The sequence below is a fragment of the Nansenia antarctica genome, assembly GCF_963989245.1.
Source record: "Nansenia antarctica genome assembly, chromosome: 14".
Lineage (NCBI taxonomy): Eukaryota > Metazoa > Chordata > Actinopteri > Argentiniformes > Microstomatidae > Nansenia > Nansenia antarctica.
Window position 1 is genome coordinate 9,858,651 of NC_137684.1, and position 20,215 is coordinate 9,878,865.

Consider the following 20,215-nt stretch of genomic DNA (forward strand, 5'->3'; position numbering starts at 1 on the left):
TGATAGTGGTCTAGTCTATTGCAAACTAAAACTGTTAAGTTAAAGGTGTCACTGATGTAAACGGTTACAGCTCGAAGTGGCGGTGAGGTCTGGAAAAATATTGACAAGGTCTTAGAAAGGTATTGAAATGAACCTCAAGATTCCTGTATATACTGTTCACACACCAATGGCGGCAAGCTACCATGCAAGGCGCCGGCCTGCTCATAGAGAGCAATTTGGGGTTCAATGTCTTGCCCAAGAACACTTCGACATGTGGCCAGCTGGGGCTCGAACCGCCGATCTGCCAACCTTGCGATCATTAGACGGCAGCTCTACCTCCTGCGCCACTCTACCTCCTGCACCACAGCCACCTCACGAACACAGCCATAATGAAAATAACCTCTTGCATGGGCTTTAAATGGGTATTGCATTCAAGCAACAATAACTATTGCTTTAAAATTAATTGACCTTTAAGGGCCACCATAGATGTTCCCATGTTGAGTTTCCATTTCCCCCTCCCCTGCTCCAAGAGGATGAGAAATGACAAATACATATATTATGTATAATATTAGCTTACACTGCACTATTGATTAGTTCATAGACTATTACAAGGGTAGTTCACTCTTTCTAAACCGTCTCAAACTATCTGTCTCAAACGATGCCGTGTTGGGTCCTTGAATTTGAGGGAATTGAGTCTTGAAAGTCCTTGAAAGGTGCTTGAATTTGATGTCTCAGAAGGTGTGGGAACCCTGAGTCAGAGCCGGGACCCAGAGTCAGGAAGTTTTCTGGTTCGGGGGTGGACCCGTTAAGACCTCCACTCTGATGTGTCCCATCTTCCCATGGTAACGTCATATCACAAGTTTGGAAAACAAAATGAGACGGTATAACTCTATCCCTGTGTGTGTTTGTGTGTGTGTGTGTGTCAGGTGCCCTGCTGAAGGCGGTGTGTGTGTGCAGCGGCCTGGTCACCTTCCCTTCCCAGCAGCCCCTGGAGGAGCAGCTGCTGCAGAGGTGGGGAGGGGGGGTGGAGATCCACAGCTGGTCTCTGCTGCCCCACGGCTCTGGACTGGGTAAGAGAGAGAGAGAGAGAGAGAGAGAGAGAGAGCCGTCAGACCCGGGTGGAAACAGTCTGGGTTTGACTGAGTTGGTCTAGCGCAGTGGAGCCAATGCAATAGTCCCAAAAGTGCAAAGACAAACCCATAAGGTTAAAGCAAACGCTCAAAGTATTTGAATTTTTTTCAAATACTATTTTGACACAGGTCTGATCGCCATGGTGCTGGGAGGAGGCTATGGTCTATTATGGTCTATTTCTATTATGGTCTATTATTATGGGCTATTACCTCTGAGAGGAAAGGTTGACACACGCAACACGCTTGTCCACTGTCATGCAAAATGCGTTCGAGCAATTGCGTGCCAATGCCAGAAGAATGTTAATACAAGGGAACAACAAGCCGTTACTTCCTGTAAAGTCTGACATGTACATTTCAGCTTTATCCCTTCTTACTTCTCTTTCCCATCCGTAATTTGATCTTTGTGGAGTTAAAGAAAAATAGGTAAAGAAAGAATCATTCAAAATTCTCAAAGAATCTGAATGCAACTCCCTTAACCCCTCCTCTCCTCTCCTCTCCTCTCCTCTCCTCCCCTCTCCTCTCCTCTCCTCTCCTCTCCTCTCCTCTCCTCTCCTCTCCTCTCCTCTCCTACCTGCAGGTACCAGCAGCATCCTGGCGGGGGCGGTGTTGGCAGCTGTGTACAGATGCACCGGCCGCACCTACGACACAGACTCCCTCATCCACGCTGTCCTGCACCTAGAGCAGATGCTAACCACCGGTCAGATAACACACACTCAAGATGCACACACACACACACACACAAAGTTATATGCATGAAGGCTTCGTTTGATTTGAATGTGGGGTTTGGAGGTGTTTTCATTCTGTTCCATAACTGTGTTGCACATTGATCATGTTTGCCATCTGAATCTGGGGCTTGAGGTTGTTCGCTGGTGAGTATTCACCCCCCCCCTTCTCTCTTTGTGTTTTTCTCTCCCTCCCTCTCTCCCTCCGTCCCTCCCACCGTCTCCTAGGTGGTGGATGGCAGGACCAGGTGGGGGGTTTAGTGGGGGGGGTGAAGGTGGCACGGTCCAAAGCGTGTCTCCCCCTCTGGGTGGAAGTGGAACGTCTTGCTCTGTCCCAGGACTTCCTGGTCTCTCTACAGCAACACCTCCTATTGGTCTACACCGGCAAGACACGGCTAGCACGGAACCTACTGCAGGTAGTCACACATCTCTTACTGATATGAAGCCTCGTCTCTTAAGTCAGACATGTTCCTTCCTCTGACAGATGACATGTTTCCCGTGCTTCCAGCTTATCGTGTGCTCAACAATTGGCTTCTGTGTTCTATAGACAGAACAGGAGGGATGTGCTTACACAGGAAATCCGGTTGTCATTATTTCCCTGATCCTCCTCTGGTTCCTCCATTTGGGGCGGCTGGGGCGCAGGAGGTAGAGCCGGCGTCTAATGATCGCAATGTCGGCAGATCGGCGGTTCGAGCCCCGGCTGGCCACATGTCGAAGTGTCCTTGGGCAAGACACTGAACCCCAAATTGCTCCCAATGAGCCGGCCGGCGCCTTGCATGGCAGCTTGCCTCCATTGGTGTGTGAATGTGTGTGTGAATGGGTGAATGAGAGGCTGTTGTAAAGTGCTTTGGAATAAGGCGTCTATATAAGTCAGTCCATTTACCGTTTTTTTCATTCTGAACCCCACATTAACTCATCATGTCTCTGGAGAGCGTCTGTCTATAGAAGGAAGATGTTTGTCTTCTCAAAAGCTTGATTCGTTGTTTCCACACATAGGGCATGAACTGGTATTTCCACAATTTGTTCAATAAACTTTTCAAAGGTTAAAACAAATAGTCTGGCTGGTTTGAACCTTGCCTCAGGTGAGAGCGGTTGATTTTAATTGAAGGTTTATTTTCTTGACATTTAACAGAAGCCTTCATGCAAATCGATTTGCAATATATACATCTGTCTAAGTAAGTGAATCATCTATCCATCAGTAATCATAAGAAATAATAATCTATGCCAAATCCAGGGTCCCGTTACAATGCTAGAAGAACATCATTTACTAGTCAGAAAGGCTTCAAACACAATTGTAGTTATGTCAGTTCTCTAATAAATTATGCCATCATTTTAAACATACATTTTTAGATTAGATTCAACTTATTGCAGAGTACAAGCGTCAGACAACGAAATGCAGTAAAAAGTGTATGTCAGAAGTGGGATTCGAGCCCCCATCTTAAAAATAAAACTCAGATGAATTCATCCGGAAATAGTTGTTACTATAGTAACGTTAGCGTTGGTAGCTTGGTTGTGGTCGCTGAGCGGGCGTTAACCCACAGCTAGGCCACAATGCTTGTTTCCAACATAGTCCTCCATTATTGTGTTCTCCTACTTGCGCTTTTGAACCACAATTTAACTACAACACTCCTGCTGATCCACTTCGTCCTCAACATTGGAAGACAAGAGCGAGAAGAAATGGCGAACGAGTGTATCGCCTTCCAGCTTATGCCGTTCATGCCAGCCAGAGCCACCGTGAGAGTTTTCCCCCTGTGTCTCACCTGGTCGACTGTTCTAACAAAACCTCCCTGCTTCAGTCTCTCACAAACTTTTTGAAAGATCACTAGGTCACTATTTCTATGTTTTCTCCATGATATTTAAATCTTTAATTATCTGAAGGCAGACTGCAGTCTCTTCCTCACTCCAGAAATGCTGGCTCCTGCTAGTCGCCATCGTGGCTTGCTATGCTGTCCCTAACAACAAAACCCAGGATTCCCTGCGAAAAGCATGCGCAGACGTAACTGAATATTCCGGAAAGCGACATTTTCCGATTAAGGTGTATACATGTCACAATATTCAGATTCAAACAGGTATATGCCAGGGGTCTTATTCTGAATATTCTCCAATCGGAATATGGCCGTAATCCGGTTCTGCACGTGTTTACATGACGCTTACCCGAATCTTGTGCGTATTACGATTAATACAGGAATATGGTGTGCATGTTAACTTATTTCTCAGGGATGAGACTATATCTCTACAAAATAATGATGACTATCAATCCTACATCAATGTCTTAATGAGTAGGCAACCCATGGTTTTGGCTGTCTGTCTCATACATGATTTCCTGCCTACAATACAGAAACCAGACAGGTTTCTTTTGTTGCAACTTTTTTATTTTTGGCTCTATCTAGTCGCTACACTAACATACACGTCCTTCCTGTGTCTTTCACAGTAATACCACTTCTGACCACTTCCTGTTTACATTATACAGTAGCAGTAGAACACTTCCTGCCAATGCTGCAATTTCTCTTCAATTATTGAACAAAGGAATCAAAATAAGTTAAGAGTGGCCTTATCTACTTAATTTATGCTCATCTGCACTTCTTTAAAGATAAGACTAACAAAAACGGTGGTAAATGCCCACCTGGAATAATACTGTCTTACCTGTCCTGTCCTGTGACTGTCCTGATACTTCAGTGGAGGAAAGGAGATGAGGAGGGGAAGCCACAGGTCCTAAACTGATCACTCTTCCCTCTGCCTCGTCCCTAAACCTCAGTTTTTAATGTGAGTCAATGCCGTGTTAAGGTTTGTCCTGACTGAGCTGAGTGTTTCTCAAACCCCACCTAAGTGCTGTTCTTAGAACCAAGGGTTGGAGATTCCCTATCCCAGGGGGCTTTGTAATAGAGTTTATTCTTCTAAATCTGTGGTCAAGAGCATCAAGATCAGCTGTTCCTTTCATCTTATTGATGGCTTTTTTTTCCACCACTTTTGTTTTGTTTTATATTCATTCTAAATACATAAAGGCTGTATACTGAATACTAAACTCTGGTACTGTGATCAACTTCAAGAAATTATCTGTTTGAAATAATATTAGTAATCGAACATCAATAAAAAGGTCACCTTTCAGCAATATCTTGGGAATATGTAATGAGGGATTAAGTCTGTCCTAGATCTGTTCGTTTTACATTCCTCTACCTAACTCTAATCTATCTCTCTCTGTCACTAACACTTGTTAACCATTTGAGACCGGGAGATAATATTGGGTAGCCTACCTAAACTGTGTTGTGTTTGGCAGGATGTGGTGCGGAGCTGGTACAGCCGCCTCCCTGCCATCGTGGAGAACGCTGAACAGCTGGTGGACAATGCAGAGGAGTGTGCCCGTGCGTGCACTGAGGGTGAGTGAGGATGAGTGAGTGAGACTGAGGGTGAGTGAGTGAGAGTGAGAGTGAGGGTGAGTGAGTGAGCGTGAGGGTGAGACTGAGGGTGAGACTGAGGGTGAGTGGGTGAGAGTGAGACTGAGAGTGAGAGTGAGACTGAGGGAGAGTGAGAGTGAGGGTGAGTGAGTGAGACTGAGGGTGAGAGAGAGTGAGGGTGAGGGTGAGTGAGAGAGAGTGAGACTGAGGGTGAGTGAGTGAGAGTGAGACAGCTGGTGAGTGAGTGAGTGAGAGACGCCCCCTCAGACCAAGCCACGGTTTTGGGTAACTGAACACAACGTGACTCAAAAGTGACCAAATGACACTAAAAAAATCTAAAAAAATCAGGCCGTACTGCACATGAGCTTTTCGACGGAACTCGTAAAATTAACACAATCACACACTGAGCATGAGACCAGCCAGATAACAATGCAAATGTGCTTGCTAGCATGAACAGGGACTTTTTCATTGGGGAAACTTTTTATATTCTCTTTTGTTGAAGTAATAATAAATAACAATAATAATACATTTTATTTATGGGCGCCTTTCAAAGCTCTCAAGGACACCTTACAAGACAGTTTAAAACCACATATCAAAACATTAAAATCAACAAAGCAAAATGAGATAAAAACAGCAAAATCAGATATAACAACAAACAAAATACAGGAGATCAAACCAAGTAAGCCATTGTGAAAAGGTGTGTTTTAAGAAGTGTCCCCCTCTCCCCCCTCCCTCCCTCCCTCCCTCTCTCTCTCTCTCTCTTTCTGGAAGGTTCTCTGACCAGGCTGGGGGCGTGTCTGGAGCGCTCCTGGCAGCAGAAGAAGGTGATGGCTCCCGGGTGCGAGCCGGCCGCCGTGCGGGCCATGATGGACGCCCTCCGCCCCCTGGCCCTGGGGCAGAGCCTGGCCGGCGCTGGGGGGGGGGGCTTCCTCTACCTGCTGACCCGCCAGCCCCAGCAGGGGGAGACAGTGAGGCACATCCTCAACAATACACACGTGAGTACGGAAGGAGAGAAACGGAAATGGCCACTATGTTGCATTCATATATCCTACTGAGCACTTATTCATGTCATTAAGGCAGTGGTTCTCAAAGTGTGGGGCGCGCCCCCAGAAGGGGGCGCAATAGCAATACTGGTGGGACGCGACAGACTGGGGAGGTCAACAATTAACACTCAGGTGAACTCTTTGACTTGTTCTAATTGTAGCTTCATAATCTTCGGAATGGAGTTATTTCTGACAGGGACAGCGAAAACAAAAACGGAAAATGCGACAAACATGGGTAAAAAAAACAAAAACGTTCGAAAGTATGACGAGGCTTGCACTGGGCTTCACCGTGAATGTGGTGGGAGGTGAGGAGAGACCATTGTGCGTGCTATGTCTCAGAACATTAGCAGCAGACAGCCTGAAGCCAAACAAGTTAAAAAGGCACCTTGAGACAACACACCCCAATGATGCAAAGAAGCCACTGGCCTTCTTTAAAAGAAAACTTACAGAGTACAGAAAGCAAGAAACTCATTATGACAAAAGCGGCATCCGTAAGTACCAAAGCGCAAATAGCATCATTCAAGGTTGCATACAGAATTGCGAAGTGCAAGAAACCGCACACCATAGCTGAGGAGCTCATACTCCCAGCTGCACTGGATATGGTGTCAACTTTGATTGATGAGACAACCGCTGCAAAATTGAAGACCATTCCCCTGTCCAACGACACCATTGCAAGACGCATAGGTGAGATGTCAGAGGACCTTGAGGAACAACTCGCAGAGAAACTACACAAACGTTTTGCATTGCAAGTTGATGAGGCAACTGACAGTAATAAGGACTGCTTGTTTATTTCTTATGTCCGCTATGTAGATTCGGAGTCAATGAATGAAGACTTGCTGTTTTGCAAGCATGTGACAGGGAGAGCGACAGCTAATGAGCTATTTGGGATTCTTGACTCTTACCTGACAGAACACGGACTGAAATGGGAGAACTGTGTGGGGTTTTGCTCAGATGGTGCGCAGACAATGGCCCGGGAAAAGGAAGGGACTGCAGGCGCTAATAAATCGCGTCGCACCAAACGCGCAATGGACACACTGTGTCATTCACAGAGAGGCGCTCGCATCCAGGCAGCTTAGCCCTGAGCTAAATGAGGTTTTGACCGAAGTGATCGGTGTTGTAAATTTCATCAAAACCCGCCCGCTGAAAGCACGTCTGTTCTCTGCACTGTGTGAGGAAATGGGAGCTGAACACTCTGCTTTGCTGTTTCACAGTGAAGCAAGGTGGCTCTCCCGAGGGAAAGTGTTGTCCCGAGTCTTTGAGCTCAGAGAGGAGATTCGGGTGTTTATGGAGGAGGTGGGAATGCACGAATCTGCAAGCAAGTTCAGTAATTTAGAATTCCTGATGAAACTGGCCTATCTCAGTGATGTGTTTGGAAAGCTCAACGAGCTGAATCTTCAGCTTCAAGGAAAAGACAAACACCTACCCCACCTGGCAGATACTAGGTCAGCGCATTCACCAGAAAGCTGGAGGTGTGGGGCAGGCGCCTTGATGAAGGAAATACTGATCCTTTTCAGAACCTGACCACGTTTGTAGAAAGCAGTGATTGTGATGCCACCACAGTGATCCCCTGCCTGAAGCAACACATCTCTTCCCTGGGAGCATTGTTCTAGAAATACTTCCCACACAACACTGCTGAGTATGACTGGGTGGTGGATCCATTCAAAGCAGCAGGTTGGTAGGCAATTTTGATGACTAAATATAACTGTGACTATTTTGTGCTGTAGGCCTATATTTTATTAATGTTGTATGTATGTTAATAACTAACTACCTGGAATGGATTGTTGTAAAATTGAATCGTGTTGTGTTTAATATGCAATTAATTACAAATAAGGTATCTCTATCTGTAGCACCTGCTGATTTCAGCTCTGCTGAAGAGGACCAACTCATCGAGCTGACCTCTGAGTCCACCCTGAGGCTGAGGTTCAATGGTCAGACACTGAGTGAATTCTGGCTTGGTGTGGAGAAGGAGTATCCACTCATAGGGCAGAGGGCTGTACTAGGCATCCTTCTTCCCTTCGCCACATCCTATCTCTGTGAGGCTGGCTTTTCAGCTGTTGCTTCACTGAAAACAAAGTACAGATCTAGGCTCAACATTGAGCAGGACTTGAGAGTGGCAGTGTCAGGCCTGCTACCCCGGTTTGAAAAGATCTGCAGTGCCAAACAGGCTCATTGCAGCCACTAATGCTGTAATGTTATGATGTTCTTGATTGTTAGTGTTCATTTTCTTGAGAATTGTAATCAAAAAATATTGTTATTGTTTTTATTTATTATATTGTGTTATTTGTATTTTTAGGTTTTTTGTTGGGAGACAGTGTTATGTGGTTCAGTTCAATAAATGTAAACTTGCCCCATGTTGTGACAGTTTTTTGGGGGTGAGGTGGGGCTCACAATTTTTTTTGTCCTCCCAAGGGGGGCTTGACAGAAAAAGTTTGAGAACCACTGCAGAGAGAGCTGATCTATCAACTTCTGGTTGGCAGTCTTTACATGAGTTTAAACAGGGTTCCTGCGCCGGTCGTAAAAAGCCTTTGTCTAAAATCCATCAATCCGATTTATAAGGCCTAAAAAGGGCTTAAATGCAAGGGATTTTTTTAAACCCTAAATCAAAAAAATTAGGTGATGAGATTAAAAAAAGGAGAAAAAATAAGTTTTTTTATTTTATTTTAATTAAAGCTTGTCCTGCAAGGAAGCTTTTGTGCACTTTGTTCTCTTCACGTTGAAGTGACTTTCTACAGTTAACTGTTAATGTTAATACATTTACTTTTGAGTAATTATCTGACTTATTTATTTTATATTCATTATCCTTCAGACTTTTTTGTCTGTATGGCAGTGAAATCCCTAATTTCATCACCTCGAGGATGACAAAAAGCTGTGATGTTGCGACAGGTCTAAAATTATATTCAAAGAGGTCTAGAAAAAGGCCTAAAAGGGTATTAAATTTGACTTGTTGAAACTTGTAGGAACCCTGTTATGGAGCCAAAACAAACCAGCATTGCCTATTGTGTATCACAGGGCCTTGGAGACTTCACTGTCCATTCAGTTGAGCTGGACATGGAGGGGATCTCACTGCTGGAGCCTTCCTGAGACGGACGGGGCGGACAGACGAATGAACATGGACGGACCTCACCACTGCTTTACTGTCCCGTTACTTACTGTACACTGTGTCTTCCTTAAGTTGGCACATGCCTTTTGAAAGGAATTTTCACTGCCACCAACACATCTGCTCAAGTGTTGTTGTGAGACTAACTGTTATTGGAGTGTTCAGTAGTAATTATAAAGATGAAATGTGAAAGCAGTGTTAGCTCAGAGGACCTTATTAAGTAGTAACCCTCTGACTCAAAGTTACAGTACTTAACAAAGTTACCACCATTCGTAAATGCTGTTACACAACCACTCAGTCTTGAATATACTGGTCACGGATCATATTGATGTGGTTACTGACACGTCAAATCATTATCCAGGCCTCGTAATATCTGTTGCGCATCTACTGGTAGTCCGCTTAACAAGCGGTCTGGAAGTTGACTATTAGCTTTAAGAGATTGTTACCTAACTTTTGTCATTCAACAGTGTCAAACACCTATTAAGACTTAAATGGGGCATGAAATGTCTCATCGGAGCCATTTAGTATGTGATTGAAAGTAAAGCATAACTTATGTTTAGTGTTCATGTATCAAGTATGTTTGCTAAGATGGCGTTGTCTTCCCGAGATCTGAAAATATGGACAAAGATCAACCAGTGCTGTGGTTTAAAGCATCTACTGTGTCATTTACTCCTTGATCATGATTAATATGACTCTAAATAAGGACGTATTACTATACTATAGCTACTATAGTTTGTAATCATGTTGTGAAAAAGTAATACCTCTCCTTGAGCGCAACAAATGGGTCAGAGACATGGAGTGCTGTGCATAGCTGCTTTAAAGGTACAATATGATTGTTACAGTTGTGCTAACTTGCCATGGTACATCAGTAGCAAGTAAGGAATGATAAATAACATGAACTGAAGAGCGCCCAAACAAAGCCTTTATAAAACCTGGTGTTGTGATGCTTACCTATGTTACACTTTGTTAAGGATATGCACACATTTGCCGCTATTAGAAAACATAGCATGTGTTATGTTCAGTATGTGTGGCCAGTGTGAGATAAAACGTATCTTATTATCTTACTTATCTAACACTTCACCTTTAATGGTTAGTGTGCAAGCTTGTATGTTACATTTAAGTTGTTACATGGGTTTGAATTCAGCCTTGGTTGGACGAGGATCAGCTGTTACACTATTGCATGTTGACTAGTCACACAGTCTGGCTCAGAGTTGCAGGTGCAACATCACACCATGTGTGTTTGTTTTGCTTAGGGAAGGTGTGAGTGTGAGTGTGAGTGTGAGTGAGTGCTGTGGTGGAAAGCATCACACAGGCACCTCAGTACTGCTCTCACAGAACCAACGCCATGGTTCAGGTAATGCACCAGTGTTGTTGTTTTACATATATTCAAATAGACCCTCATGGGCCACAACCTACAGGCAGACAATGATAAACTGTTACACAAGTGTGAGCCAGAACAGTTTTTTTTATATAATGAATTCAGCTTTACTGTGCCACCAGTGTGATTGGGGAGGTTACACAGACTAATTTCAGAGTTAATCTCTTCATTTATTTACACAATAAACAGTGAATAAAAATACATTGTTGCCACTGTCTGCTGATTCAAAAGATGACAGGCCAATAGGGGAATGTAGTATCTTTCCTTTCTTCTCTGTTGTCATTGTGGGGGTGGGGAAAGAAAAATATAAAATGGTGAATGCAAATCGGCTAATGTTAAACTCTGTTCTCATCAAATAAAAATAAAAAAACACTGTGTGTGTATGGTGACTTCTTTCTTCCCCAGGTGACTGGGAGTCTGTTCCACCATTTCCAAATATTTCGCCTACTACTGAACAAAGTGTGCATAAGCCAAATAGTAGAGGCGATTCCTCTTTTTTGATGTGAAAACCAGACTGGCGAAAAGCCGACGGCTGATCTCTCTATAGGCATCCACCATACTGGTTTTACTTTCCCTACGGTTTGAGTTCAATGCAGTTGAAGTGGAGGGCGATAGGCCACTCTAGAGTGTTTAGATGCACCCTAGAGCCAAAGGTGAATGTCCTCATTTTCCAACCACCACAGACAGCTGGTCCCGGATCCGGCCCAGCCCGTCTAGCATGGTGTCCAGAGTCTCCTTGCTCAGTTCCACCGTCATCGACGACTGGGAGTCACTCCCTCCTGGACAGCTCGAGTCCCCCATCTGCAATATCAACCACAGAGTTGGTGACTGACTGTCTGGAACCTCATACACAACAACCTAAGCTATTTGTTTTGCAAGATTAGAATGTTTCGAGAAATTCACCAGACCAGACAAATTCCCAACACCAGACATTTCCCCTAGACACTTCCTCATATATCTGAAAGAGTTTGACGTGTAATGGGGAAATGCTTCAAGGTCTTCAAGATACGCTACACCACAAAGACACCCAAGTACCTGTCAACATACTTCCAAAAAGTGAACAACGTCCACACATACAATACCAGAGGAAGCTCCACGAACCACGTTCAACCGCGTTGCACCACAAACAAGGGGTTAAACTCGTTTGCAAACTATGCAGTAAAAATGTGGAACGCCCTTCCTATAATCTTATAAAAGTTTCAATGTTTTGATTATGCATTCATGGGGGGACATGCATACATGTAAGCAAGGGTAGGCGCAATAAGCCACGGCTTCAGCCTACACCTTTTTGGCCCTGATGTTATAAATTGTGACTATGTACATTTTCTTATATCTGTATTGTGAATTGTATAGGGGACCAAAATAAACATTCTCAATCAATCAATCAATCAATCTTAAAGGAGTGCAAAACACTGCCCACCTTCAAAACCACTCTCAAAAAACATTTACAGGAGGCTGCAATCCGTAACTGGACCCTCTAAATCAAAAATCAGATTAAATGACCCGAACTACCCACTGTCCATACTTTGTGTTTTGTCCCCCGCCCCCACCTGTGGTGTATGTCCCCACCTGTCCTACCCGCTGTACATACCTAATGTTTTGTTATATTGTTCTTCCCATGATGGATGTATGTTTATCTTGTAGATAGTACTAGTTATTTGTCTGTATTATCTTGTAGATAGTACTAGTTTTTTTTGTCTGTCTTACATGTCACGATGAATTGAGAATCAAGGACCCCAATTGAAATAAGCCAGTGGCTTTCTTGGGTTTTTATCCTGTTAGTTGACCTTGTATGTAATATGTACTTTCATGTACCTACTCCTGCAAATCTTCTAATAAAGTTTTCAATCAATCAATCAATGCTTATTACTACACCTTGCCTTCTGGTAGAATTGAATGGAGTTTTCATGGGTTGTGTCTGAACTGAAAAGCCAATGCAATGTAGTATAGCGGGCCTAGATACTAACTCTTGGCAGCCCACTTACAGACATACATTTACTAAAAGAGGATGCATGTGGTCTAAAGTAAAAAAACAACAACAACAACAACAGTCAAATCAATACAGGTGAGGAGGACACAGGGGGGTATTCCATCAACGTCGCTAAAGGAAAATCTAGGCTTATTTAAATCTCGCGAGACTTTATGTTCCAGGTGGTTGCTATGACTACCTGACTATGTCTGGGAGAGAGCATATTTCCCGTCTGGCTAGCGAGGGGACAGAGAAAGACACCCTCTCACACATACAGGTACTGGAACCCCCTCCTCCTTCATAACACCCTCAGGACACTCAGAAGACATCACATGTCACAAACAGTCATGACTACAAACTTTACACAGCTGTGGCACAGACAGTTATTTACTACTGAAGCTAGTTGACATGAGGAAGGGTTATACCTAGTTGTCTAGCCTTATTCCCATGAGTGTGTCAAGTGGTTTTAAGACCAGGTGTCGGAGAAAACATCTTGTGATGCCAGAACCACATTCTTTTTGTTTGTTTGTTATTTTTTCTGAGTGGGGCAGTCCCACTCATATTTTTCATTTGTATTGACAGTTACAGTGAAGATTCAGACAGGAATCAGAACCACATTCTAAGGCCTTCAGGGTATGAGTCTCATTGCCAGGGACACAGAGCTGATAGATGCGTATTAGATGAGTATTTAACTGGAGGACAGTTCACCAGCCTCAATTGAAAAGCGTTCTTCACACCTCCTCTGAATATCTGTATGCTTCAATTCAGTCCTTGCATTCACAAAACTCATAGGCGGCGGCTGTGGCGCAGGAAGGGGGGCTGTGGTGCAGGAGGTAGAGCCGCTGTCTAATGATCGCGAGGTCGGCAGATCGGCGGTTCGAGCCCCGGCTGGCCACATGTCGAAGTGTCCTTGGGCAAGACACTGAACCCCAAATTGCTCCCGGTGAGCGGGCCGGCCGGGGCCTTGCATGGCAGCTTGCCGCCATTGGTGTGTGAATGTGTGTGTGAATGGGTGAATGAGAGGCCGTTGTAAAGCGCTTTGGATAAAGGCGCTATGTAAGTGCAGTCTGTTTATAGGCAATGACTTGATGACAATGTCAAGAGATAGAAACCTATTCCTGCTGACCCTGAACCTATTTCTATGTCATATCTTGTTTACTGTGCCATCAAACTGTATGTAGTTTAACAAGTTGTAAGTTACTGTTAAAGGTACAATCTGCACTAGTTACTGCTATTGTCAATTCAATTAATGATAATGTACAGTATTCCCATTGATTCTTGCAGGATAGCAAGGTTGTTTTACGACATTATTTGTATACATGTGTCATATTATAGCTTCAAAATATGTTTAAAGCGAACCTTTGAATCCATACTGGAGCTCTATCTATGAATCTAAGGTCATGTTCTCACATGAAAGTCCGAATCGTGACCTCAAGTGGATGAGATTGTAACATTGTTGCATAAATTATTTCTCTGATTTGCGTTCTCACAGCCCTTTACGTAAACGAAGTAACATACGTTATCGAAGCAACAGACATGCTAGTTGATTGATCAGAAAAATTTAAAATTGCCCATTCGTCCCGCTCTTATCCAGATCAACGCGCATGCGCTGTTGTTTTCCTATGGACAGCCTCGATGCGTCGTTTTAGAAGCGAAACCACCCTTTTCAAGCGGAGCATGCGTTGGTTGTTTGCTCCGGGAGCGACTTCGAATGCGCGTTCTCACAGCTCCAAACGACGCAGAGCAAAGCGAATTTTATCCTAAACTCCAGGTGACTGATGTCTTGATGTCTGTCCATCCCTCTAGAACCCCCGCTGTGTGGACGATGGAGGCAGGGTGATCAACAGCGTGCTGGAGGGGGACGTCAGCCTGTCGACAGGAGCAGTCATCCAACACTGCCATCTGCAGGTCAGGAGGCGTTCAGTCTCAGAGCCTGTTTACATATTCTGACATATTCACATATTCACTATATGAATAGTTCAAACTTGCATCCTTCCTTTATTGAGGGTCTGATCTGTACCCGATGGGGTACATGAAAGAAAGAGAGGTTTATTTATTATATTTTCTCTTAACAACGCCTATACAAATTCTTCACCCCCTTTTCAAACATTCACATCATCTCAATGTAGAAAAAATGTAGTAGCTTGTCATTAGGATATCTGAGGCTTGTATGCAAAAAGTAATTACTTAACTATTCTTTTTTTTTTAGGACCATATCAACATCAGCTGATATTACTGACTACTCGAAAATGATTCAAGTCACTGATTAACCTTTGAACTTTGCCCCCAGGGTCCACTAGAGCTCCAGTCAGGTTGTTTATTGTCAGGCCTGGAGGTGACCTCCTCATCGCACCTCCGGAAGCTGGCTTTAACTAATGACATCATCATCCAGGGACACCGTGTACAACTTGGAAATCTGAAGCTCACTGTTTATACAGCGCTGGGGGCTTCTGATGATCTTGAGGTAACAAAACGCTTTTTCTTGCTCTCCTTTGTTCATGTCATCACTCGGTAGCTCATGATGTCATTACAGTGCCCTGCGTCAGTAACGGGACAGTGAAGCATGTTTTCAAGTCAAACCACTGAAACATTACACAGTAAGAACAGTCCAGTATGAAAAAAAAAAGGTTAGGTTTAGAAGAAGGTGATAGAAGAAGGTTTTTCCTTCTATCAATGGCCCCGGGCCTGAGCTGGATTACTCTTCCTGCTACGACTGGTGGATTGATGATTTTGGTGGATTGCTTAGTCAAATGTATTGATTGTAAGTCGCTTTGGAATAAGGCGTCTGCTAAATGCCAAAAATGTAAAAATGTAATGTATTTAACATCCCCCAGCCTGACTCTGATCACCCCCATCGAGCCAGCCAGAGGAGGAGTTGTACAGTCTTATTAGGGCAGGCAGAAAATATCTCCTATGGTGCTCCTTAGTGCAGCTAAGAAGGATCTGAGGAGTAGAGCAGAGACAGTTGAGACACCCCCCGTCTCTCCGCCCCTGCCTCTCACCCACGCCTCCCTCTCCTCTAGGTCGCCTCTGACCATGGAACTGCTACCTTCCTCAACCACAGTTGGAGAGACCTCTACGACCGCACTGAGATACAGTAGGACTGATAGCGTGGCGAGACTAACCATCTTAGAAACTAACCACCATAGAGACTAACCACCATAGAGATGAATAGAGACTAACCCCACCCCCTGTCTCAAGGACCCGACCCACCCTGGGCACGTACACTTTGTCAAGCTGCCCTCGAACAGGAGGTACAGGACCCCGGCCGCTAAGACAAACAGACTGAAGAACTGCTTCTACCACAGGGCCGTCAAGGCCCTGAACACAGAAAAGGCCTAAGTTCTGGGCCCAGGACAGTCCGGACGGATTGTATGGCAGCTAGTGCTGAGGCACAAACATGTACATTTTCAAGCCTGCAAACTGTGACACTTTAAAATAATGTGAAAAAATACTTTTTGTGCAATATGACAACCCTAGTTGACTATCTGTGCAGTATAGTACAGTGGATTGTGTACATAGCCTTTATTGATGTAAACCAGCTCCTTACCTTCTTGTGATTTTATGCATCTATGCTTTTTCTAAAATGTGTTTTCTTTTTCCTTTCCTAACACCAGGGGAGCCACCCCTCCTAAATTTCGTTGTTTGGTACCTGTACTGTAGCAATGACAAATAAAGTCCATTCCATTCCATTCCATTAACATTAACCTTAACATGACCCTTGACCTTGCCTTAAACCTGAAACCCAGCTCATCTAGACACTTTTTTCAGTAATATTTCCATTCTTGAGCTTTCTTTGTCTGGCGGGGAGCTACCATGTAGCCATGTAGCCATGCCAGGGGACATGAATGGGAGCAGCAGCACCACTCTCAGTATAACTACTTAACATCCCTCTACAAGATCTGTGTGGGCTGTACACGCATTGTCGATATGAAAACAATTAGCTATTTCCACTATTGCATGCATAAACTATGTATTATTGCATGTTATTCAAACTGAAAACATGATACAGTATGTGACTAGCTGTTGTACTCAGGTGGATGAGCAGAACATAATAATTAATTTTAAATTTTGCCATTTAGCAGACGCTTTTATCCAAAGCGACTTACAATTACGAATTACAGGGACATTCCCCCTGGAGTAACTGAGGGCTAAGTGCCTTACCCAAGGGCACACTAGTAGTGGTGTGGCTTCAGGCGGGATTTGAACTCACAACCTTCCGATCACAAGTCCAACTCACTATCCACTAGACCACCACTACCCCCCCCATCACACCTCCCCCCTCCTCCCCTGCAGGTCTGAGGAGCTGTGGGGGTCCAGCGGACCCCGCTCCCTCCTGGAGGCTCGCCTGTTCCCGGTCTTCCAGCCCAGAGAGGGCGCTGTAGGGCTGGAGGAGGGCGTCGGCTGGCTGCTGGGCGGGCCTGGGTCGCTGAAGCAGTGGCAGGGGGCCTGGAGGCTGTCTCTCAGGGAGGTGCTGTCCCTGGCTGACCAGGACGCGGAGCTGGGCTGGAGGGAGGAGCTGTTCTTCCTGGCAGGGAGGAGGAGAGTGACGGACACACTGAAGGGCCACAGTGACCACAGCCTCCTGCCCTGCTTCAGAGCTGCTGTGCTGGGAGGCCAGCAGGAGGCGCTGCTGAGCACACTAGACTCCAGTGAGTGGCTCATTTCCAAATGGGTTTTTTTATCGATTTTTTTTATTTTTATTTGAATTATTGACAATAATACAAATACATAGATGGAGACAATGATGCTTGTAATTGTCAGGGATGGAGCGATAAAGTCTGTGACTTGTTTCCGTCGCTGTCCCTGGTGTTAAAAAGGGCCACGAGGGGAAGGGGCCATACCAACAGCCACTCCCATACAGTACAACACTCCCATACAGTACAACACTCCCATACAGTCATACAGTACAACAGAACAGACAGACAAACAGGTCCTTGATGTGGGAAGACAAAGCGCATCAATAGCAACCAACAAGTCCATAAAAACTTCCAAGACGTATATAATTTAGCCTGGAACATACAAGTCCTTCTCCTGTCCTATAACTCTCTATTTGGTTTACAGTGGGATGTTGCTAAACAGCTGTATTCTGATCTTAGCCTTGAAAGCTGCGGTACTGTCAGTTTCTTTGATGCTTAAAGGCAACTTGTTCCATTCCACTGCGCCTGTATATGTGAACAAAACTTCTCCTGTTTTTTTTACTGTGTCTACAGGGGACTAGATTATCGCAGCTTCCTCTAGTGTTGTATGAGTGTGCTATTCTCTCAAAGAGATTATTAAAGTAAGCCGGAGCTCTGTTGTTCAGGACCCTGTGGACTGTCACAAGACGCATCTGACTGGCTCTGGCTTCAACTGGCAGCCATTGAAGCTCCATGAATTGGGCCTTTCCAACGTGCGCTTTGTAACGGAAGCCCAACACCACTCTAATTAATTTCTTCTGTGCTGTTTGAAGTTTAGTTTTCAGAGGTTTGTTGAGGTTCCAGTACCATGAGCTGATTGCATAATTAAAATGGCACTGAAAGGCAGGAGGCTAGGGTTCTAAGACATTTTTTGTTTAAAAACGAGGACTTCCTGGCGATGGGGTCATGCAGGCTTCCCACCAGTATTTAGCGTAGAATTTTGCGTTTTGCTCTCTATCGGTTCATTCTGAGAGAGCTCAGAGTGGGATACATAGATATCTCAAAGTAACACAAAGCTCTGTCTATGAATTTGAGATCGCACCTTTTAACACTCCACCCTCTCTCTCTCTCTCTCTCTCTCTGGGACCTCCAGTCGCGGCAGGGAGCAAAGAGAACCTGGGCGTGGCGGCCCGCTGCCTGGCCTGTATAGCTGACGTGCTGGGCTGTCTGGCCGGGGAGGGCAGGGGGGGTCTGAGGAGCGGGCCGGCCGCCAACCGTGCCTGGAGCCACGCCTTCTCTCTGCTGGAGCGGGGGGACCTGCCTGGCGGGGTGCAGACCCTGGCCGCCCAGAGACTCAACTGGCTCAGCAGGTACGACCACCCAGCACACTACCTGGTTATTATGACTACCAGCACACTACCTGGTTACTATGACTACCAGCACACTACCTGGTTACTATGACGACTAGCACACTACCTGGTTACTATGACCACCAGCACACTACCTGGTTACTATGACTACCAGCACACTACCTGGTTACTATGACGACCAGCACACTACCTGGTTACTATGACTACCAGCACACTACCTGACTACCTGAACACTGAATGTGCTTTTTCCGGACCAAAACAGGATTCGTTCATGAAATATTTCTTTCTTTCCCTGATTGCTAATTATTAAACGTAGAGTCGTTACAACCATTAGGAAGCTTTTAGAAAGCTCGAAATGTTACATACTGTACCTTCTTAAGCCTAAATTAGATGTAAATTACTTGCAACAAAAATCCAAAAGTCAAAAGTGGCTGTATTAGAAATGAAGCCGGTCAAGATTATCATGATGCAGCCTTTGAGTTTGCGACAATGGAAACAGATCATTATTTTGTCATTTACACGAGTCAATAATACATGCAGTATTAGTAGTGTTAGTGTGACCTACTGCGTGGATGTGTTGCTGCCCTCTACAGGACAGACTTGCTAGTGCGTGCAGCGCGACACTACGAGGGGGCTGGGCAGGTGCTGCTACGCCAAGCTGTGATGTCAGCACAGGCGTACGTCTCCATCGGTCGTGGCGAGGTGATGCCCATAGGGGCGTGGCAGGAAGTGGAGTGTCCTGCCAGGTTGGACCTATCAGGTGAGTCGCAGAGGCCTGGTTCACCAGTTCTTATGAACACTAAAACAGCCATGAGGGGTCATTTGACCTCTGTGACTAAAGAAAAATGTTATATCTTTGCACTCTATCAAATTTCAGGACCCTCCTTTCATGACTTTTCCTAGATATGTGTGTTCTACCACCCAGTATCCTTACATTTTCAAAATCACATCAATAGTATAAAGCTATTTTGCCGTTTTTCTGTGTAGGAAGCAGGCTAATTGAACAGATGGCCAACTAGTGGTCGTTGTGTGTAAGTAGCAGCTTGAGCATTGTAAAGAGGCGGCTCTTTTAGTAGGTAAAAAAGGCACGGCTGTTCTAGTGTTAACACACCACCAGTCACAGCAGTAAGCCTGGAGATATTAGGCCCTCAAAACCCACTACTTCAAGCTCGCCTTCACCAGTTAACCCTCTCCCTCTCCCCCTCCCCTTCCCATGTGTCCCCAGCACTACCTCAATTACGCCCCTATACTTTCTTTTATTTATTTATTTTGTTTCTTTTTATTATTACTACTCGATCTTTTCAGTTTGTAAAGCGTCTTTGAGTGTCTAGAAAAGCACTATATAAGTCTAATGTGGGGTGGCTGTGGCGCAGAAGGTAGAGTCGGCGTCTAATGATTGGAAGGTTGGCAGATCGGCGGTTCGAGCCCCGGCTGGCCACATGTCAAAGTGTCCTTGGGCAAGACACTGAACCCCAAATTGCTCCCAATGAGCGGGCCGGCGCCTTGCATGGTAGCT

General features: G+C 44.9%; 2 protein-coding genes across 2 annotated transcripts in view; both read left to right on the plus strand.

The window, feature by feature from the left end:
• Positions 1 to 9,347, plus strand: part of LOC308169815 (L-fucose kinase-like) — a gene marked incomplete at both ends in the record, with an annotated part of 69,294 nt that extends 59,947 nt beyond the window's left edge. The window contains 6 exons of the mRNA XM_080544558.1: positions 906 to 1,049; positions 1,687 to 1,806; positions 2,060 to 2,247; positions 5,106 to 5,205; positions 5,995 to 6,218; positions 9,276 to 9,347. Of these exons, the coding sequence (XP_080400684.1) occupies positions 906 to 1,049; positions 1,687 to 1,806; positions 2,060 to 2,247; positions 5,106 to 5,205; positions 5,995 to 6,218; positions 9,276 to 9,347 (848 nt within the window). The remainder of the gene's footprint in view (positions 1 to 905; positions 1,050 to 1,686; positions 1,807 to 2,059; positions 2,248 to 5,105; positions 5,206 to 5,994; positions 6,219 to 9,275) is intronic.
• Positions 9,348 to 11,459: 2,112 nt separating this feature from the next.
• The window catches only part of LOC308169816 (L-fucose kinase-like), a gene marked incomplete at both ends in the record, with an annotated part of 31,142 nt that continues 22,386 nt past the window's right edge, over positions 11,460 to 20,215 (plus strand). Inside the window, 8 exons of the mRNA XM_080544559.1 lie at positions 11,460 to 11,561; positions 12,859 to 12,987; positions 14,517 to 14,618; positions 15,001 to 15,174; positions 15,734 to 15,807; positions 17,007 to 17,362; positions 18,483 to 18,699; positions 19,293 to 19,459. Coding sequence (XP_080400685.1) covers positions 11,460 to 11,561; positions 12,859 to 12,987; positions 14,517 to 14,618; positions 15,001 to 15,174; positions 15,734 to 15,807; positions 17,007 to 17,362; positions 18,483 to 18,699; positions 19,293 to 19,459 — 1,321 coding nt within the window. The remainder of the gene's footprint in view (positions 11,562 to 12,858; positions 12,988 to 14,516; positions 14,619 to 15,000; positions 15,175 to 15,733; positions 15,808 to 17,006; positions 17,363 to 18,482; positions 18,700 to 19,292; positions 19,460 to 20,215) is intronic.